Source organism: Mastigoproctus giganteus, chromosome 1, assembly GCF_048544385.1.
Source record: "Mastigoproctus giganteus isolate SK-2022 chromosome 1, ASM4854438v1, whole genome shotgun sequence".
NCBI lineage: Eukaryota > Metazoa > Arthropoda > Arachnida > Uropygi > Thelyphonidae > Mastigoproctus > Mastigoproctus giganteus.
The window spans coordinates 255,585,375-255,604,373 of record NC_143575.1 but is presented as its reverse complement, the minus strand read 5'-3'; the positions used below and the strand labels follow the sequence as shown (position 1 = coordinate 255,604,373).

Here is an 18,999-nt window from a genome sequence, read left to right as displayed (position 1 = left end):
AAGGAGTACCACAGGAGCCGGTATTGAGCACAACCCTATTTGCCCTTAGAATTGATTCCATTACAAAAGAACTTCCAAATAGAATTAATTCCATACAAAAAGAACTGTGGAAGCCTATCTTTATGCTGACGATCTCTCTATTTCTTGCCATTCTCAGAGCATGAGATCTATTGAACGGCAATTGCAGATGTCCCTCAATAAAGTACAAATATGGGCTGAGTTCAATGGATATCGTCTTTCCAATCAGAAAAAAAAATTGTGATCCACTTTTGCAATACGTAAATTACATATAGACCCTGAACTTCAGATATTGAATTCCACCATCCCGATTGCCAACAATATTAGATTCTTGGGATTGGTATTGGACAGCAGGTTAAACTTTTTTGAGCACATTAAAGTAATATGTACTACCTGTCTAAAAAAGCTGAACATGCTAAGAGCTCTATCTGCTCTGTCTTGGGGAGCAGATCATACAACCTTGCTGCTCTTATATAGAGTACTGATTAGATCCTGTTTGGATTACGGTTCCCCAGTCTACGATTCTGCCTGAAAGAGTGTATTGCACTGGCTCGATCCTGTACAACACAATGTGCTGCGTATTGCTCTTGGTGCTTATAGGACATCTCCAACCTATAGTCTATATATTGAAGCCCTTGAGCCCCCTCTGTACCTCCACAGAAAAATGTTACTACTTAAATATGCAGTCAGAATGCAAAACTGTTCTCTGAACCCCATTTAGCCATATCTCTTTAATCCACCATTTCACAATCTCTATAGAAATAAACCAAATAAAATATGACCAGCAGGCCTACGGCTCCTTGAAATATCACAAAATTAGAATGTTCCTCTCCACAGTAGGCAGCAGATAAAGAATTATTCTCACCCACAATGGATTCCCTTTCTCAACCGACCCGCGATAATTATTTTCTCCAATGGGGAAAGAATCGTCTACCCACTCCGAATGTGCAACAACTCCATGCTAGCCATATTCAAAACTATTTTGACTTCTTACCGATATATACTAATAGTTCCAAATCTGATTCAACTGTTGGAGCAGCAGCAGCAGCAGTGTTTCCCTCTGCTATCATATCAGCTTCTCTTCCACCTGAGTATAGCAGCTTTTCAGCAGAATTATATGCAATACAATTAGCTCTAGAAAATTTCACTCTTCACCCATCTACAAAATATTTAGTTTACACTGAGCTCTCAGCTCAATTAGAGCAATGCAGAATCCCTCTCCTAAGGATCACCCTGTTTTAAATCAAATCAGAAATTTTCTGTTGAAAATTGAAGATCGTCAGCAACGAGTGAATTTTTGCTGGATTCCAGCACATGCAGACATTAAAGGGAATGAGCCGGCTGATATTTCTGCTAAAAATCCGTCATCCTTAGACTTAACCTCTGTCTTTATTCCAGTTTCTGATTATAATATTATAATTCAAACAGCATACCATGCACAGTGGATAGAGCTATGGCATAAACAAACAAATAATAAACTTTTCCAGTTGAAAAAGTACCCAAAATTTTGGCACTCGTGCCTTCAGACAGTTCGGCAAGAAGAAGTGGTACTCACAAGGATTAGAATAGGACATACTCATTTGACTCACCTCCATCTACTCACAAGTGATGATCCTCCTCAGTGTTCACAGTGCTCTGAGCATCTAACAGTCAAACATATTTTGATTGACTGTCCACATTATTGACAACATCGAACTTCAAAATTTCATTCTCTGGCTAATCTCTGCAAACGGATAACATTAAATGATATCATTGGTGAAGACACAAATATTAATGAACTTTTCTGTTATTTGAAACAAATAGGAATGTATAAACGACTATGATTAGTTTCTGACATGAAATGAGATTGAACTGTCTTCATATTAATTATTTATTATTTATTTTTTCCTTCAAAATTCCTATGAATAGGTGCAATATAGCCACAGCAGCTTGTGCGCCATTAAACACCCATACCACACACACACACACACACACACACACACACACACACACACACACACACACACACACACACACACACACACACACACACACGCTAAGTTCACTTTAACCAGAAGCTGGCTAAAGTAAACATCTATATCTCTGAGAGGTAAACTACAGTCAGCCCTCGTATAACACGTGTTTACACTACACAAATTCGATCATACACAATTTATAAATAGGGGAATGATATCGTATATAACATGAACCGAATTCGCTTATGCACAATTTGCCTTTGTGTTTACAAGAAATGGCAGTCCAATGCAGAATCACCCCAACTGAACGTAACACGATAGGAATGAAGAGAAGATTCTGAAAATGTATTTTTGTTTTTTATATCAGTGAAGGGGAAACACATTTCACCATAATAACGTAAAAACCGACACAACTCCAGCTATCGTTATTATTGCAAATGCATTTAGATCGAGTTTACTACCAGTTTATAACAGATTCCACTAGCAGAAATGCAACTGTAAATTGTTTTTGTTTTATGATAGTGACTTCCAAAAATGTGCTTTAGTAGAATGTGAGCTAGTGAGGTGTTAATAGTATGTCTCTACCTTTACGGTTTTGTTTATTCAGTTGCTACACGATCCAGCTTTGTTTATGTGTATCAAGCATGCCTCCTCATTTTGTAATTGTGCTTTATTCCCTAAAAATGAGTAAAATACTTAAAAGGTGTGAAAAGGAAGCATCCTGGTGAAGACACTACAGATTCAGAGAGAAAAAGAAAAGCAATACGGATAGACAGAGGTGGACTTCGTCAAAAATTCCTATTGGGGAAAATTTGTAGCAGCCTCATACTAGTGTTTATGGCCAAAATCACAGTGGCCTCCGGTCCACCGGGGTTTCCCCGATAAGGTTTAGGATAGTCCACCTCTGTCCTTAGAGAAAAAAATATGATGAAATTCTGAAATACTTTGAGCAAAATGAAAGAACATGTGATACTGCACGTGCTACAGGCCTAAATAAGGCAACGCCGAGAATTAGAAAGAATGCAGAGAAAATAAAAACAACTTTCATAGCAGGAACAACTCAAAGTGTAATAAAATCCATTAGATCAAGACACAAAGAATTGGAAGAGATGGAATGGCTGTCATATGTTTGGATAGAAAATCAAACAAAGAACAAGTTTGCTTATGATAAAAGCAAAAGCATTAGCAATATTTTATTACATAATAGTTGTAATAAAATACGTAAGTATTTTATTATGATTATTTATTGTGTTTGGTAATGTTTTGGTTACAAATGTGTGTTCAATCTTGGGTGGTCAGCACCTAACCCTATTTTTCTCATAGGATCTGTTATTTATATTGCACGATTTTGCATTGCACGAGGGTTTATAGGAACGCAACTGTTGTGCTGTACGAGGACTGACTGTAGTACTGTTTTTCAGCAGTATGTTTGGCTATAGAGAAAATTTTTTATACCAGAGTTATCTATCTGAGAATTTTAATTGCAGTTTTCCCTACCTCTTCTTAACTAGAGATATAATAAAAAAATAATTATGAAATTTTATTTAGAATAGCAAACTGGTGAGCAGCTTAATACAAAGTGCAAAAATTAGTTTTTGTTATTGGCTGCAATTATTGTTCTTCTTAATTAATATACTGTTGCTTGTGTGCTGTTCACAATTTAAAGTATATCTGTGGGATGGCATGGGTATCCAATACTCTAATCCAAAAAAAATGAAAAGAAAAGAAAATGACAAATGACATTTGCCTTATATTAAGAATGTTTGCTTAATAGCTCATGTCATTTATTGATTATTTATTTTAAAAAAGGGGTAAATTTTATTTTTGGCCATAACACAGGTATCAAAGTTGTCCCTGACATCCCCGTTATGTAGGTTACAATATACTTGAATTTTCTCTCTCTCTAATTCAGTGCACCCATTCTCAATGTTGTATCTACTATTGAAACACCAACTTGAAGACTGCTTTAGGGATCCTATTCAGAATACCCATAACTGAATTATAAAACTGCATCTGACACAAAAAAAAACAACTTTTGTGGAACTGTAAATAGTATGAAGGGCTCATCAATTCAGTGCCCACTTCTCCAATGTAGCTTGCATGATTTACAAGCATGCAGACTACACCCATTTCCATTTAACAATGCAGTGTCTGCCTTTAGTTGGTGAAATTCGGCCTTCTTCGAATGGATCTATATTTGTAAAATTATGGCATAATTCAGTTTTTGTTATTTGGTTTTTAGGAGCATTAGCAACTAAGGCTACATTGCTGCGGGGATATACGGTGGTCATTCCCTGACCTTACCGCATCCTCTGTGTTTGGTGGGCATGGGCTCGAACCTCGGTCTAAACAAGAAGCGTGTGCTATGCTCTGCTGCTCCTGGCTACAGAGGTGCCGCATAATTCAGTACCATTTTGCTAATATTCTAAGAGGTCACATAAGGTGTCTTGGAATATCAGGATAATGCTGTCCAGTAGTGCAGCCCTTATCTATACAATAATTATAGATAAGGTTCTCTTTTATCAAAGAAAATTTAATAAAAGAGAGAATTCTTTGACTGTTCATCCATCTGCAAAATATTTAGTTTACACCGACTCTCCAGCACATGGTTGAACATTTTCTTTGAAATGTTCAACCGTGCTTTCTTTGAAATGGACTGCCAAATAATTTTGCACATGATAGAGAATATTCCTTAAAAGTTCCTGTGTCTTGGTGTGAGTTTCAGTGCCTGTTTTTTTCCAAGCAAGCTGTTAATGGCAACTTATTGCATGTAAATTTTACATCTGTGTTGAGTATCTAAATAGGTGTGCACTTGATTTCTCCTTCAGAACTGAGTCTGACATTCAAAAACATGCTTATACTTTCATCATTTAAATGTACGAGGTGAGGCTATTAAATAGCCGGACTGCACATGCAGCCACTACACACCAAGTGCTACTTGCTACACAAAGCACAGCAATTAATCTTAAACTTTTCTCTGGTTGTCTGCCAATTCATGTTCCAACATGCTCATTTGCATTCATAACTTCAAATTTTTAACAAAATTTGATGGGGCAAGGTCAAGGTGTGTTTGTTTTTATTGCAGTCTCCAGAGTTTCCCCTATATGCTGCTGTAGCATCTGAAAGGCAAAAGCCTAGGTCGGCAAGTGTAATGTATGTGTGTTGTTATGTTGAGTGCCAGCACCTGGTGATTTCGCAGCCAGGGGACACCTGGTTCCCTGCCTCCTGACTCCCAACCTTGGCCATGAGGGGGTGTGCCAGGGACAATCCTTTAGCTGAAACTCTTACTGGGACTATCAGGCAATCATGGGAGCCCAGGGTATTTGGGGGAAAGGAAGTGGAAATAAGAATGAAAAGTATGGGGATTGGAAGGGAAAGGAAGGGAAAGTTGGATAGAAGATAAGGGGAAGAAAAAATAGACATCCCCTGAAGTAGAAGAGAAAAGTTGACACAGAAATTAATAGAAAAAAGTGGACTATATTCTATTTACGTTTTTAAAATCTAATCTTATGATTCTTAGGTAAATTTGATAATAAAACATAATAAAAACCGGTTTTGAAAAGAAAATGCTTAGCGAGTTTTTTGATGCCAATCTACCAATAGCTACTAACTATTCAAATATCAAAATCTCAACAATCTAACCACTCAATTCTTCCCATCAAACAGAAAATTGATTTCAACCACATTTTCATAATATATAGATTATATTCGCAAAAGTCAGCCACTCCAAAATATCTGTTCAGCTATGGGATAACAGCTATGAGAACTAAACAATCAAGTGGCACACACAGTAAGAATTATGTCAGCCAGTAAGAATTTCCTTTCCTATATTATGGGGCAGATAATATATCAATAGCTTACATGTTTAATGGAATAAAAGATTTTAAAAATTATGATTTTTAAAATTATAAATTTAGATTTTTAAAATGTGGAAAGCTATGAACAACCAAGCTGTCCAGAATCCATGAAAACTGATAAAAACGTGGACTAGGTAAGGACATTGATTAGAAGTAATTGTAATTTAAGCATTAGGATGGTTGCATCAGAAGAACTCAGTGTGGACAAGGAAATAGCTAGACAGATTTTAAAGTTAGGCATGGGGAACGTGTGTGCCAAGATGGTGCCAGAAATTTTGGATGAAGATCAAAGAATGAGAATACTCCAAGTTTGTGAAGATGTTTTGAAAAACAAATTAAAGAAGATAACAGACTTTGAGTACTGTAATTACTTGCAACGAAAGTTGGTTCCAGTACAACCCAGAAATCAAAAGACAGTCAATGCAATGTAAGACAAAACAATCCCCCAGACCAGAAAAAAGCAAGAATGTCAAAATTAAAAATGAAAACCATGTTTCTTGTTTTCTTTGATATTAAACAAATTATTATGTCTGAGTACGTCCCACCAAATCAGACTGTCACTCAAACATACTACACTGAAGTTCTGACGGGGCTGCATGAAAAAATTTAAAGGAAAAGATCTGAATTTTTGAAGGATAATTGGATGCTCCATCAAGACAATGGGCTAGCACAGTGTTCTCTCTATTCTTTAGTTCCTGGCAAAAAACAAATCGCTGGATGTGTGAATATGCACTCTACTTGCAAGACCTATTTCTCTTTTCTAAACTTAAATTAAGTACAGTTAGTACCCGAGTTATGGAACTTTGGACTTACATAAATTTTTTTGGTGAAGTCATAAAGATACTTTCTGTATAATTTTTAAGAGCGAAGTCGGATGAAGGAACAATAAGTATAAATTTTTACTTTCATTCCCATACAAACTATGTTGGATAGTAATCTGTAGCATAAATAGAATCTAGGTAAATAACTAGAGTTAACATTTCATTTTCTGCTTTAAAAATTCTGAAGAAACATTCAACATGTGTTTAAGACAGGTGAACTTCGTCGAAGCACTTCAGAGAAACCCCCACAATATTCAAGCCACGTGGACTGTGTCCCATCAGCTATTTTTTCGGAGAATTATACTCTAGCCCTTCGTTTCTACACTCTTTCTTTCTGGATTGTAGAGTCAGTTCAGTTTTGTTTGAGAGCAAAGTGGGAGCTTTTGTTTGCAATATTTGTTACACGTCAGGTTATTGTGGTGAAGTTGGAAATTCATGTTATCCTGCCATTTTCAATGACTTCACATCAAACTATCATCGTGTAACGCGTGCTCCATTCACATCTCGTAAAGCGTGACAGCATTTCTTGTAACTTAACCCTGTGAAGTTCTTTACAGAAAATTTTATTTTGACCATTATCACAGTGCCACCTAAGAGAATAAGTGACAGCAGTACTAGTAAATCTACCAAGAAAAGGAAAGCAATCAATTTGGATCAAACAATTAAAATAGTAAGGATGTATGAAAATGGTCAAACATTAACAAGTATTGTGCGGAATTTAGATTTGTCAGTATCAACAGCAAACACAGTAATAAAGGACAAAGGCAGAATACGTGAAGCAGTGAAGGGATCAGCACCAATGAAGCAACTATAATAACCAAGGCTGGAATGGAACTAATAAGTGAGATGGAAAAGTTACTTATTGTGTGGATGGAACACCAGATCCAAAAACGCATCCTCTTAAGCCTCCATCTCATCCAAGCAAAAGCTCGTGCCATTTTTGAGGATCTTAAGAAGACGAGTGATGATACTGAAACCACTATTTTTGCAAGTCATAGTTGGTTTGATAGCATCTGTAAGAGAAGTGGATATCACAACATTGCCATAAGTGATGAAGCAGCAAGCGCAGATGGTGAGGCTGTCGAAAAATTCAAGGACGAATTGGATGAGATTATAAGAAGTGGTAGTTATTTGCTGCAACAAATATTTAATGTGGATGAGACTAGCCTTTCTTGGAAAAAAAAAATACCTAGTAGGACATACACTGAGTGGTCATTGAATTATGACCACCTACCTAATACTTCATAGGTCCTCCTTTTGCCCTCAGTACAGCAGGATCCGACGTGGCATTGATTCAACAAGATGTCAGAAGCATTTGGGAGGTAGGGCCAACCAAGATGCGGTCAGCAATGCAGGTATGGAGGTGATTGGTGTATCCAGACGCCTGATATGCCTTTCCATAGTGTCCCACAAGTGCTCTGTGGGATCGATATCGGTGGAGTTCGGAAGCCAATCAATATGCTGGAAGTCAAAACTGTGTGCCTCAAACCATTCCTGCACAACAAGTGCACGATGGCTCGGCACATTGTCATCTTGGAAGACACCATCGCCATTCGGGAAAAAAGTGTAGCGTAGCGGGGTGTACACAGTCAGCAAGCAGTTGACGATAGTGGAGACCACTGATAAGTTGTTCCATATGCACCAGGGGTCCAAGTTCCTGCCAGTGAAACGTGCCCCACACCACACAACCACCTCCACCAGCCTGCACTTTTTATACCATGCATGATGAATCAAGAGTTGTTGATGCCAAATCTGTACATGACTCTCCACGGTGTGGAGTAAATAATGTGACTCATCCGATCAGCACACCTCCTTCCAGTCTTCTAACGTCCAACTTGCATGCTCTTTGCAAGTCTTTTATGCTGATGAACCTTGGTTAGGAGAGGATGCTGTAGGGGTTGCCTGCTGGTATAGCCCATATGTGCGAGCATGCGATGCATGGTCATGCCAGATATTGTTCCAGGTTGGCCCATGTTGTTTTGGGTAGTCAACTCTTCAACAGCGCTGTGCCTGTTCGCCTATATGAGTTGTCAGACCTGGCACTCACCTCTAACATCAGTGTTTCGCTGACCTTTGCAGTTTTGCTGTCAGGTCGTTTGACCATTTTGATGCCAGTCCTTATACACTTTAACTACAGCGGCTCTTGAACAACCCCACCAGTTCAGCCGTTTGGGAAATCGAGGCACCAGCTTGTCGAGCATCCACAATCTGGCCTTTATCAAAGTCCAATAAATCCTTCCTTTTACCCATATCATCATCATTATCTGTTATCGTTCCGCTATTCCACGGGGTGACATATGAAGCCTCGCCACCATGCCCTGTTCGTGTACTTCTCTCCAACATTGATTTCACTCCAATTTCCTCTCTTAATGACATCGGTCTTTATCGTGTCCTACCATCTCATTCTTGGTCTTCCCCTTGGTCTTTTGCCCCTTAATTGTAAATCAAACCTCCTTGGCAAATGCCTCTCCTTCATCCTCTTGACATATCCAAACCATTTCAAACGGGACTTTTCAACCCTATTCTGGAGTTTTTCAACCTGAATTCTCTCCCTAATCACATCATTCTAGATTTTGTTGCGTCTTGTCTTTCCATCTATGCTCCTCAAAAAATCTCATTTCTGCCCCCTGAATTCTGCTTTCATCCTTTTTCCTCATAGTCCCAGTTTCAGATGCATATGTCAGAATTGGTACGTAATAGGCCTGATATATATAGCCTTTTTACACTTCAGTGGTATGTTCCTGTTCCAGATCACATCTCTTGTCTGCCCATAGAAATTCCCACCCGCTTGTATCCTTCTACTTATTTCTTCATCTATTACTCCAGTCTTTGTAATGGTGGTTCCTAGATACTTGAAGTTGTTAACCATTTTTAGCTGTTTCCCTTCCATTGTAATGTATCTGTCAAGCTCGCCACTCCTCTTTAGAACCATTACTTCACTCTTCTCCTGACTGAAAAGCAGTTGAAATTCATTGACTATACTAGCCCATATATCAACTTGCCGTTGCACTTGTTCCCTGCTCTCTCCCCATATGCAGAAGTCATCTGCGAAGAGCATACCCATTCGGAATTTTACTGCCTACTGAACCACCAACATCTTATCTATGCTATGTAGGTCAACTACCTGCACACGCTCATACCTCACGTGGTCAACGAGTCACATTCAGTTTTCGTAGGGGTGGTCATAATTCAGTGTATTTCTATTGAAAAGTCTATGTTTGGGTTTAAAGCTGCCATAAACAGGGTAACAAAGGTAAAAAAAAACTGCAGCCATTATAAAATCTACTGTAGGATGGAAGCCTCCTCAACGATTCATGTTGAGGGAAATGAACCATCTGCCACACTCGTCCAGTGTGGGTTAGCAGATTGACCGTATTTAGTGTGTCCCCGGTCTAATCAAGAAGCGTGTGCTACGCACTGTTGCTCCTTTCCACCTGGCTACGGAGGCGCCTAACAGTGTTAAGGTTTTATACTTCCCTCCAAATACAATGGCTTTGATAACCAATGGATCAGGGAGTTATCCAGGCATTCAAAGCTTATTACATACGGATAACATTTTCTGAGGCTGTAAATGCAACTGAGCAAGGGAAGATAGATCTGCGGCAATTTTTGATGACATTTTAATATCCTTGATGGAATACACATTTCAAGAGCCTGGAATGATGTGACGACAACTTGTATGAGTGGAGTTTGGAAAAAACTTCTAAAACATTCCGAGCTTAACAACGAAGGCTTCAACAAAGATGAGCTGATGTCTTCTGTTACCAAAAAACTAAATTTAGCTCAGGAGTTGCAGCTGGTCCTGGAGGGCAAAGATATAGACAAGCTTGTGATTGAACGAGATGAAGATTTAGCAACAGAAGACCTAGCCCAGTTGAACATGCAAAGAGTTGAGGAGCGAGGGAGAGCCAAATCTTGAGGAATGGGAGCAACCCAAGAAGCAGTTCAAATTAAAGGAAATGGTGGAAGCATTTTGTAAAATTGAGGAAGGACTCTGCTCAATGTTTTTGGTGGAAGTGTTTGATGGAATGGATAAAAACACCAAACGTTTCTTGAAAATAGAAAGAAAAGTTCAAGGATAATAAGGCTTATTGTGAAATTTATGAAGAAGGGGAAAAAAAGCATACAAAACAGATGAAGATTGAAGAGTTCATATCACTTACTGGCCCCATGACGTCTACTCAGCCTGCAACACCCTATGATTAATGTGTCTTATTAATGCTTCAGGTTCATTTTAAGTTACCTTCATTTCATCACATGAAGTGTATAGACTTTGATTCATTATGTGGTTTAAACCAATTTTCTTAAATATGTACACTTTGGTTTTGATTCTCTTAGTAGCCTTTATAAATCCTATATGGCATACGAAATGCATCAGTTTTTACAATACAATAACATTCGTTGTTTTCTGTTTTTATTTGTTAGTCCGGCTACTTCATCGCTATCCCCCCAGATAAAGTTTTTAATTGGTATGGTACATAACTATTTTTCATCATTCTTCTGAGAATATTATGTGGGTTGTGTTTTTTTTTTTTTTTTGTAATTTTGGCATATCAGGGATATAGTAACAATATTTTATTAGTCATTCCCGAGTTATGTAAAAATCGACTTACGTAAGAAGTCCTGGAACGTATCTCTTACGTATATTGGGGACAGACTGTGCTTAAGAGAACCCATTTTCAGACCATTGAAGACATTCAGAAAAAAACTATTGAAGTATTAAAAGGGCTTATAGAAGATGACTATCAGAAATGTTTCTGTGCTTGGAAGAAACATATGGAACAGTGTGTGCTAGCCCAATGCAATTACAGTGGATTCCAGTTATTTGGGCCACCGGTTAATCGGGGCAGCCGTTTATTTGGGGCAAATCTTAAAAAACAGAACCCAATCAAGAAAATAGCCAGGATTTACTTCACTTAATTGGGACAACATGCCGTTTAATTGGGGCAGGAGACCACAGCACTGGAGATTACCCTACGATTGTCTGTAACCATACCACGTGGTACGGTCGGATTTCTGGAGGTCATAACCATAAAACATTAAAAACAATTAGCAGTCACCTGTTTATTGGGCTTTTTTGTTAGTGCAATCTATCATAAACAGATAGTAAACTCGATCTTATTGAATTTGCAATAATACCGACAGCTGGAATTCTGTGGGTTATTATGGTGAAATGTGTTTACACTTCCATGAAATCTTCAATCATATAAAAAAATTAATTTTCAGAATCTTCTTTCCATTCCTATTTTTAAAGCTTCATAACTTGTTACTCCATTCTCACTTGTGCGTATCGTGTTACTTGCAATTTGTGTGTGCTGTGTTCTTTGTTATTGATTGCTTATCTTTTTACTGTTTTAAATTTTAACCACCACCCACAAATGTCAGTGAACAGAAATGTCAACTAGTTAGTATGTACGTATTACAGTACGTATTAATTATTCAGATTATCAAGTATATTTTTCCAATTTTCATGTATCATTTAATTTTTTAATTGGTAAGGTAATAAAGGGTAAATTTGTGCTTAATATATCTTTACTTTTATAGCCTGTGGATAATATTCTTCCTATTTTCGCTAATTAGAATCACTGTTTAATAGAATTAAAATTCAATTCACAAACGTGATCACAATAACCGTCGCTTACTACACATCGTATAGTGAACGGTACTTTACTATGGTGAGTCCATAGTAACATGGTTTTATTGTACAGTGAACCAATTGTAAAGCGGAGGTCCATTGTATTTTTAACTCTTTACGTTAAACTTCGGATAATTGGGGCAGCCGCTTAATCGGGCCAAGATGCACTAGTCCCAATGTGTCCCAAATAACTGGAATCTACTGTATTTTGAAGGACATAACTTATAAGGTACGAAATATTTCATTATATTTATTTTATTAACAGCCTCATTATGTAATAGCCACATCTTGTATAATGTAATAGAAGTGCAAGCTTTTGCAGTCAGAAGTGAAATTAAAATTTAAAGTTTTGAATCTTATGGTTGTCATTGCAGTATCTTATGTTTTAAACAAATGGCAGCCTGGCCTTTTGGCAATACCATTTTTTTGAAATTAGTGCAATACCTAAGAAACCCCTTGGTATAGGAGTTTGCTTCATTGCGAGTACATAGACCATTGTGATATTCATGCAGTTAAATTCTGCTGGCTGCAAAAATAAGTTGACTGAATATTTCAAGTGATTTTGCAAATATTAACTAAGCCATATAGTTTTTCATATATTAAATATGTGAAGCTGTTGTTCCCATTGCTGCTGTGAGCTGAAGACAGCCTTCTGGCTGTCATCTTCTTATGTCATATCTCTATTTAGAGCACCCTGACATGGTTACACCTTGACAAAGTTACACCCTGACATGGCGTAACTTTGGCTTACATTGAACTTGCTTTTCAGTTACCTCTCCCAGTGTGGTTGCCATAAGCTTGAAATTACCACTCTCGATACATTAAACATTGGCAAACTCGATTTTTGATTGTTCCATCATCATCCTGCCAGTATCCCTCCACTGCTCCAAATTTTCCAAACATCTGTCTGCATTTTACAGCAAAAGAAAACATATCAGATGCATTCTATACTGCATTAGATAGAAATGACTGGTGTTTGTAATGCATACTTTTATAGCCCGTATGATTTGCATGCTCCTGAGAATTTCAATGTTATTCTGATATCTTGTTCATATTTATATGAATATGACATCAGAACTAATTAACTTCGAAATACATGCAGTTTAAAAAATAATTATTGTAACTTGACTTTTTTCTTTTCTTTCATTTCTTTAAGTTGATGAGTTCCTACAGCTCACAACTTGAACTTTATCAAAGACTTCAGGATGTTTGGTGAAAAAATCAGTGTTTCATGACAGTCTGTAAGTGAAACAATGGCAGTGCCTTAATGCTTCAAGAAATGTTTTTAAACTGTGCCATATCATGGTTTTTTTATAATGCCTAGCAGTCTCCTGCCTGATCTGTCAGCACAGTATTTTTTTCTATTCAAGTTTTTTCAAGAAAAGGGTTTACAGAAATAAACCGAAAATGACATGCTCAAGAACATTCACATTTAATGCAAGATATTTATTGTATGAAGGATGTTGTTCTTCAAAGTATTTATTGATCAGCATCCACCATCCAGTAAATATCTTGTATTAATTCATGTAAAGATGTGTTCTTTCTTATACTTTCATGTCATGTTACTTGCATGTGGGAGATTGCCCTTCAACTGCTATCTTATAGCTAAACCAGAATCATCTTATGTGAAAATGTCTGTTAAAGTAAACTTGCTCTCTTTATTCCTACTCTGGAATGAATAGAACAAGTATTATATGCGAGTAAAATGCTGCACTGCAGCCTGGGATATCCTCTATTATAATAAAAATATTTTTTTTTTTTTTTTTTTTTTTAAGTTATTGCCAGAGCTTCATAGAAAATATTAGTTTATCATTCATATTTTTTTTTTCAAATTCAGGTGAGAGGACGATATATAGCTCTTGGAGATTATGAGAGAGTTGATGTATGTGAAGTTTGTCTGAGAGAAGGGCAGGTGATAGATGTGGAGAAAGTTGGTTGTGCAGGCTGGTGGTATGTAAGGGTGCTAGATACAGGGTGTGAAGGATGGGTTCCAGCATCATATCTAGGGCCTCACCCTTCTACAAAGAGAAATTCACGTTCATCACCATCAGTCAGTAGTCAAGGTATGTTTTTTTTTTTATATATATATTTATTTTTTTAAATGTGTTGTCTAAGTATCTGTCATACTGACTTTAAACTCTGTTTAAATTGGATGGGTTTTGAAGGGGGGAGGAGTAATTAAAACTAAACGTGCCTGTCGAAATGAAATTCTATAACATGAGTGGGGATAAGAAAATTGGCTAAATTAAAATGCCATTAGTTTCCAGTTTTAACCTAGTACTGATTGTGCCCTGAATCACAGCAAAAGTGATTGTGGCATCTGTCAGGTGCTCGCCCCCCCCCCCCCCCCTTGGAATTTTTTCTGAAGTATACCAATGCTTTATCTTTTATTAATAGATTTCAGTATTTATTAAATGAGATTTTTAAAAAAAATTTTAATGATGTCAACAATTAAAAGTTTTTTTACACTTTATATTTTACCAAATTATATGAAGAAGATTCATGTGTTAAAAATTCTTCATATAATTTTATAAATGACAACCAGGAAAAAGGTGGTGCACTCCCTCTTCCTAGAGACATGTTTTTAAATTAACTAATCTATTAATATAATTAAACTTTTACTTTCCTTTATGTAAATTTAACCCTAACCAATATGGATCTAGAGGCGAGTACTAAGATAATAAGCTTTGCTAAGAATCTTAATAGATAATCAACAGTACTTCAAGCTTTCAGCTGTAAAAAATTTTACAGCTGAAATTCACTAAAATTTTATGTAACTCAGCATATTATTGATAGCACACACCACTAAGCATACTTGTTATCTGACTTTTCTGTGGCTATACTTTTTTGTGAAGAGTATGGATAGGCTGCTAGGACAGCTCATGGAGTTTGAATGATTTATAGGGATTTTGCTAGAAGAGATTATAATTCCATTATATAAAATGGTTAAGTTGCATCTTGAATATTACATTACAGAATTGGAAATCCCATTTTAGGAAAGATGTGAACCTGTTAGCAAGGATACAAAGGAGAGTGATGAGATGGGATAAGGGCACAAAGCGGTATTCTTATCAAGGGAGATTTGAGTTTTACAAGCTACAGTATTTGGAAACCAGGTATTTGTCGAGTTATCTGACCAAGGCATTTTAAGGCCTTGAAATTTTGAGTAAACTAAATGCTGAGGGAAGTTTACTTAGTCCCATGACACACAAGGGGACATAAATTTGAATTGGGAAGAGATATTGCAGAGTAGGTGCCTGAATTCTCCTTTAGTCAGAGAGAAAGACTTTCAAATAAACTCTCACCTATTCTTATGGAAGTTGGCAGGTTATTTAAATTTAAGGAGGGATTAGATAAATACTCCAAAAGAAAAAAAAAAAGAGTAAACAAAGTTGAGGGAAGGTGATGGTTACTACCCCCCCCCCCCCTTTTTTTTTTTTTTTGGTGGTGCTACATAAGCTTAGTTCCATACATAATTTTGCTGGTGCTAATAATCAGTTTGAATTTAATCCATGCTAATGCTAAAGGAAAAGAGTAATGTAGAATTTTAAAGTTTAGAGAACTTTTTAGAATATTTTAGCTTTTTTATGATAGCTTAAAATGAATTCTTGTATTAAATGGTATTTTTAAGTTAACATCAATTTACAACTCTGTATATCATAGTTCAGTAATGTATTATTATTAAATTACTATGCAGTTAGGAATTTTAAAATGTGTTTTTTCTCCCACATTATAGTTATCATAATTAAAGAGTTGCACAACTCTTTAATTATGACAAGTGTTGTACTTATATAGGGTGTTGTAATTTAATGGTGATAATCAGCTTTATCTTTCTTTAGTTTTATATTTATCATCTAGAACTTTCTTGTCATGTTTATGCTAAGCTGTTCAAATTAGAATAGACTAAATATTATTGTTTTCATTGTGCTTTCTAACTTCAAACCTTTGTCTAATCAACTGCTTTTGCCCATTAAAAAGTTGTTTTCCATCATCAGTTCAGTCTAAAAATATTACTGGTATACTGTGACACAAAAAATATTTTATGTTATTTTATTTTTTTACACAGCTCAAAGTGCAGACTGGGGGGGAAAAAAAAAGCCCATTACATGGGCTTTTTCTTTTCTTTGCAAAAATCTGTTAAATTTACAGTAATATTTTAAGATGAAACAGATGACAAAAAAAACTCCTGGATTAGACAGAATTTTGCCAAATTCCCTAAAACCTAAAAGTAAGAGAGAACTGTACCTTTTTCAATTTACAACTCTGTATATTGTAGTTCAGTAATGTATTATATACTATAGTAGGATGTGAATATCTTAATTTTGCAATGAGTACTGAAATTTTCTATGATAAGGAGCATTGCATCACATTTTTTACATTTGTTTTGGTCTGCATTGTTTATTATTATCTTCACACTCCTTTCTCTCCTAATGCCTGCATGTTACTAAGATACTTATAAAACAAGATCCTTTTGTTTCTATAAATGTATAAATTTTACCAGTTTTTTTTGGCAGTTCATAAATAGCTAATTCAGTAATACACGCTTTTGAAATTTTTAGACAAATAAATTTTATTTTTATTTTTTTGCTTTCCAGATTCTGCAAGTGGCAGCTTAAGGCACACAGCCAGCAGATCCAGTGTTGCCAGCAGCACTAGTCTTGAGGGAACCGCTGGACAACTGTAGCATCGATACTGTATAATTAAACATTATACTTTACTTTTCTCTAATACATACTATTGCTGGTCCAAGTATGTTAGTTCTTCAGTGTGAAAGAGAGAGAATCTTGAAAATTTGACATTTTCTAGTCAGGTGAAAGTGCATTTTTAGGGAATTAAAATGGAGCAATCATTTTGACTTGTGCTAACATTTATGTGACATATGTCTAGTGGAAGAGGCTTAAAGAGCTGAACATTAGTAAAATAAGACTTTTCTTTTTCTTTTTTTTGTTATTAATATATTTATTTAATTTTTGGAAGTTAGAAGTAGTTAAATACTTCCCCTGAAAACTTAAGAACTTGAATCTCTGCCCTTTTATAAATTCAGAGTTTATATACATTTTAAATTCAAAAGTAAAAATGAGATATGCTGTGGTGTATTATCAATATTAATTTTGAAGCAGGCAAATGTCAGATTTGTTATTGGCCTTATAAAGAAATTTTGTGATCTTTGTTCATACTTTTACCCTCCCCACCCACAAGTGAAGAAATCTTGTGCTTATATTGAAGTAACTTCCGAACAAGTACACTTGTTAAGTGGAACTCTTTGCTCACATAGTATTAAGAAATTCTATCCAGGTAGAATGGAAGTTCTGATATTTAACCATGTATAGTGTTTTGAGAGAGACTTTTTAACAGTAGATGGAGAGATGTAATGTCCTATGGTTAGAAATTTGATACATCAAACTGAAGGGGAGGTATGACCCCATGATTTTCTTACCACAATGGCCTTTTTTGCTTTGTTGCAGTAATTTTTTTACTCTAAAATAGTTATTGCTCTGACTTTATAATGATCCTGTTATTGTTAATTTAGATAGTACAAACTTTCAAGCACAATAAAAATAACAAAAAAACTTTAAGTATTTTGATATACACTGTGTATCAGTCCCAAATGTACAGTTTTGCATAATGTGTTGTATCTATTTTGCAAAGATGAAATTAGTTTTGTTTTTGTAGAAACTTCATGTTAAGTCTGTGTGTACATATAAGTTTGTAGTCGTACGATAGCAATATTCTACTCATATATTTGCTGGTATTAATATTTGGACGTTGTAATGAATTTTGTAACTGTGGTTTTTCTGGTGTTCATTCACACATGCACGCAGAATATTCTCTCTTCAAATTCAAGGGTTGCACTTCCTTTTGAATTGCGAACTCTGTTCGGAAATTTCATTAGGAACTAAAGCCTCCATTTTGACATAATACCACTTGGCCTCCAGTCATACACAAATGTGTGAAACATATCACCAGAGGTACCACTTATTTTATTTTTAGATAGTAAAGAAACTACAATCATGCTGCTAAGTATTATAATACAGAGGTAGTAATTTGGTCTTCACTTTGCATAGAAAATTGAAATTCAAAGATTGTTTTTAATAGTAATAACCAACACTAGTAACTTTTTTTTTTTTTTTTTTTTTTTTTTTCAGAAAATAATTTTGAGTTTGGCCATTCTTGAACTTGTATATATAAGGACACGTTTCATCTTTACACTTTTACATACCTGCAACCGGTTTTGGGGGTTATGCAAAACGATTCACGATTGTTTTTGGGTTAACAAACGAGTTGTTGTTAGTAGTTTTTTTTTTTATGTTGATAATTGTGTTCCACAACTAATAAAACAAATAAATATCTGAATTAAGTTATTGTACATTGATTCAGTTTATTACTGTAAATATATAATCTTAATTAAATTATGTTAGGTTAGTAGTATAGCAGGTCTGCTGTAGCCATAACTCTAGAACTTTTGTAACATATTTCAAGCTCAACTTCATCATACCATACCATCGTTCTCATCACACATCTAAAAGTTATTCATTCTTTCTAGGTTATTTTTTTATCTACCTGTGATAATATTAATTGTTTTTATGATTTGTCTATCTTATTTGGTCATTTCAAGGATTATTGAAGGTGAGTTTTAATTTTGTAGAACACAGTAGCCAGTGTAGAAATTAAATCAAAGTATACCACTCCCATCCCCCGAGTAAAAGTTGGCA

At 35.7% G+C, this 18,999-nt stretch overlaps 1 protein-coding gene across 2 annotated transcripts in view; it reads left to right on the top strand.

The window, feature by feature from the left end:
* Positions 1-17,139, top strand: part of LOC150091800 (guanine nucleotide exchange factor DBS-like) — a 307,604-nt gene extending 290,465 nt beyond the window's left edge. For both annotated transcript variants that reach the window (XM_090385772.1, XM_090385768.1), the window contains 2 exons: positions 14,124-14,349; positions 16,882-17,139. In XM_090385772.1, the coding sequence (XP_090241898.1) occupies positions 14,124-14,349; positions 16,882-16,970 (315 nt within the window). In that variant the 3' untranslated portion in view covers positions 16,971-17,139. The remainder of the gene's footprint in view (positions 1-14,123; positions 14,350-16,881) is intronic.
* The last annotated feature ends 1,860 nt before the right edge of the window (positions 17,140-18,999 follow it).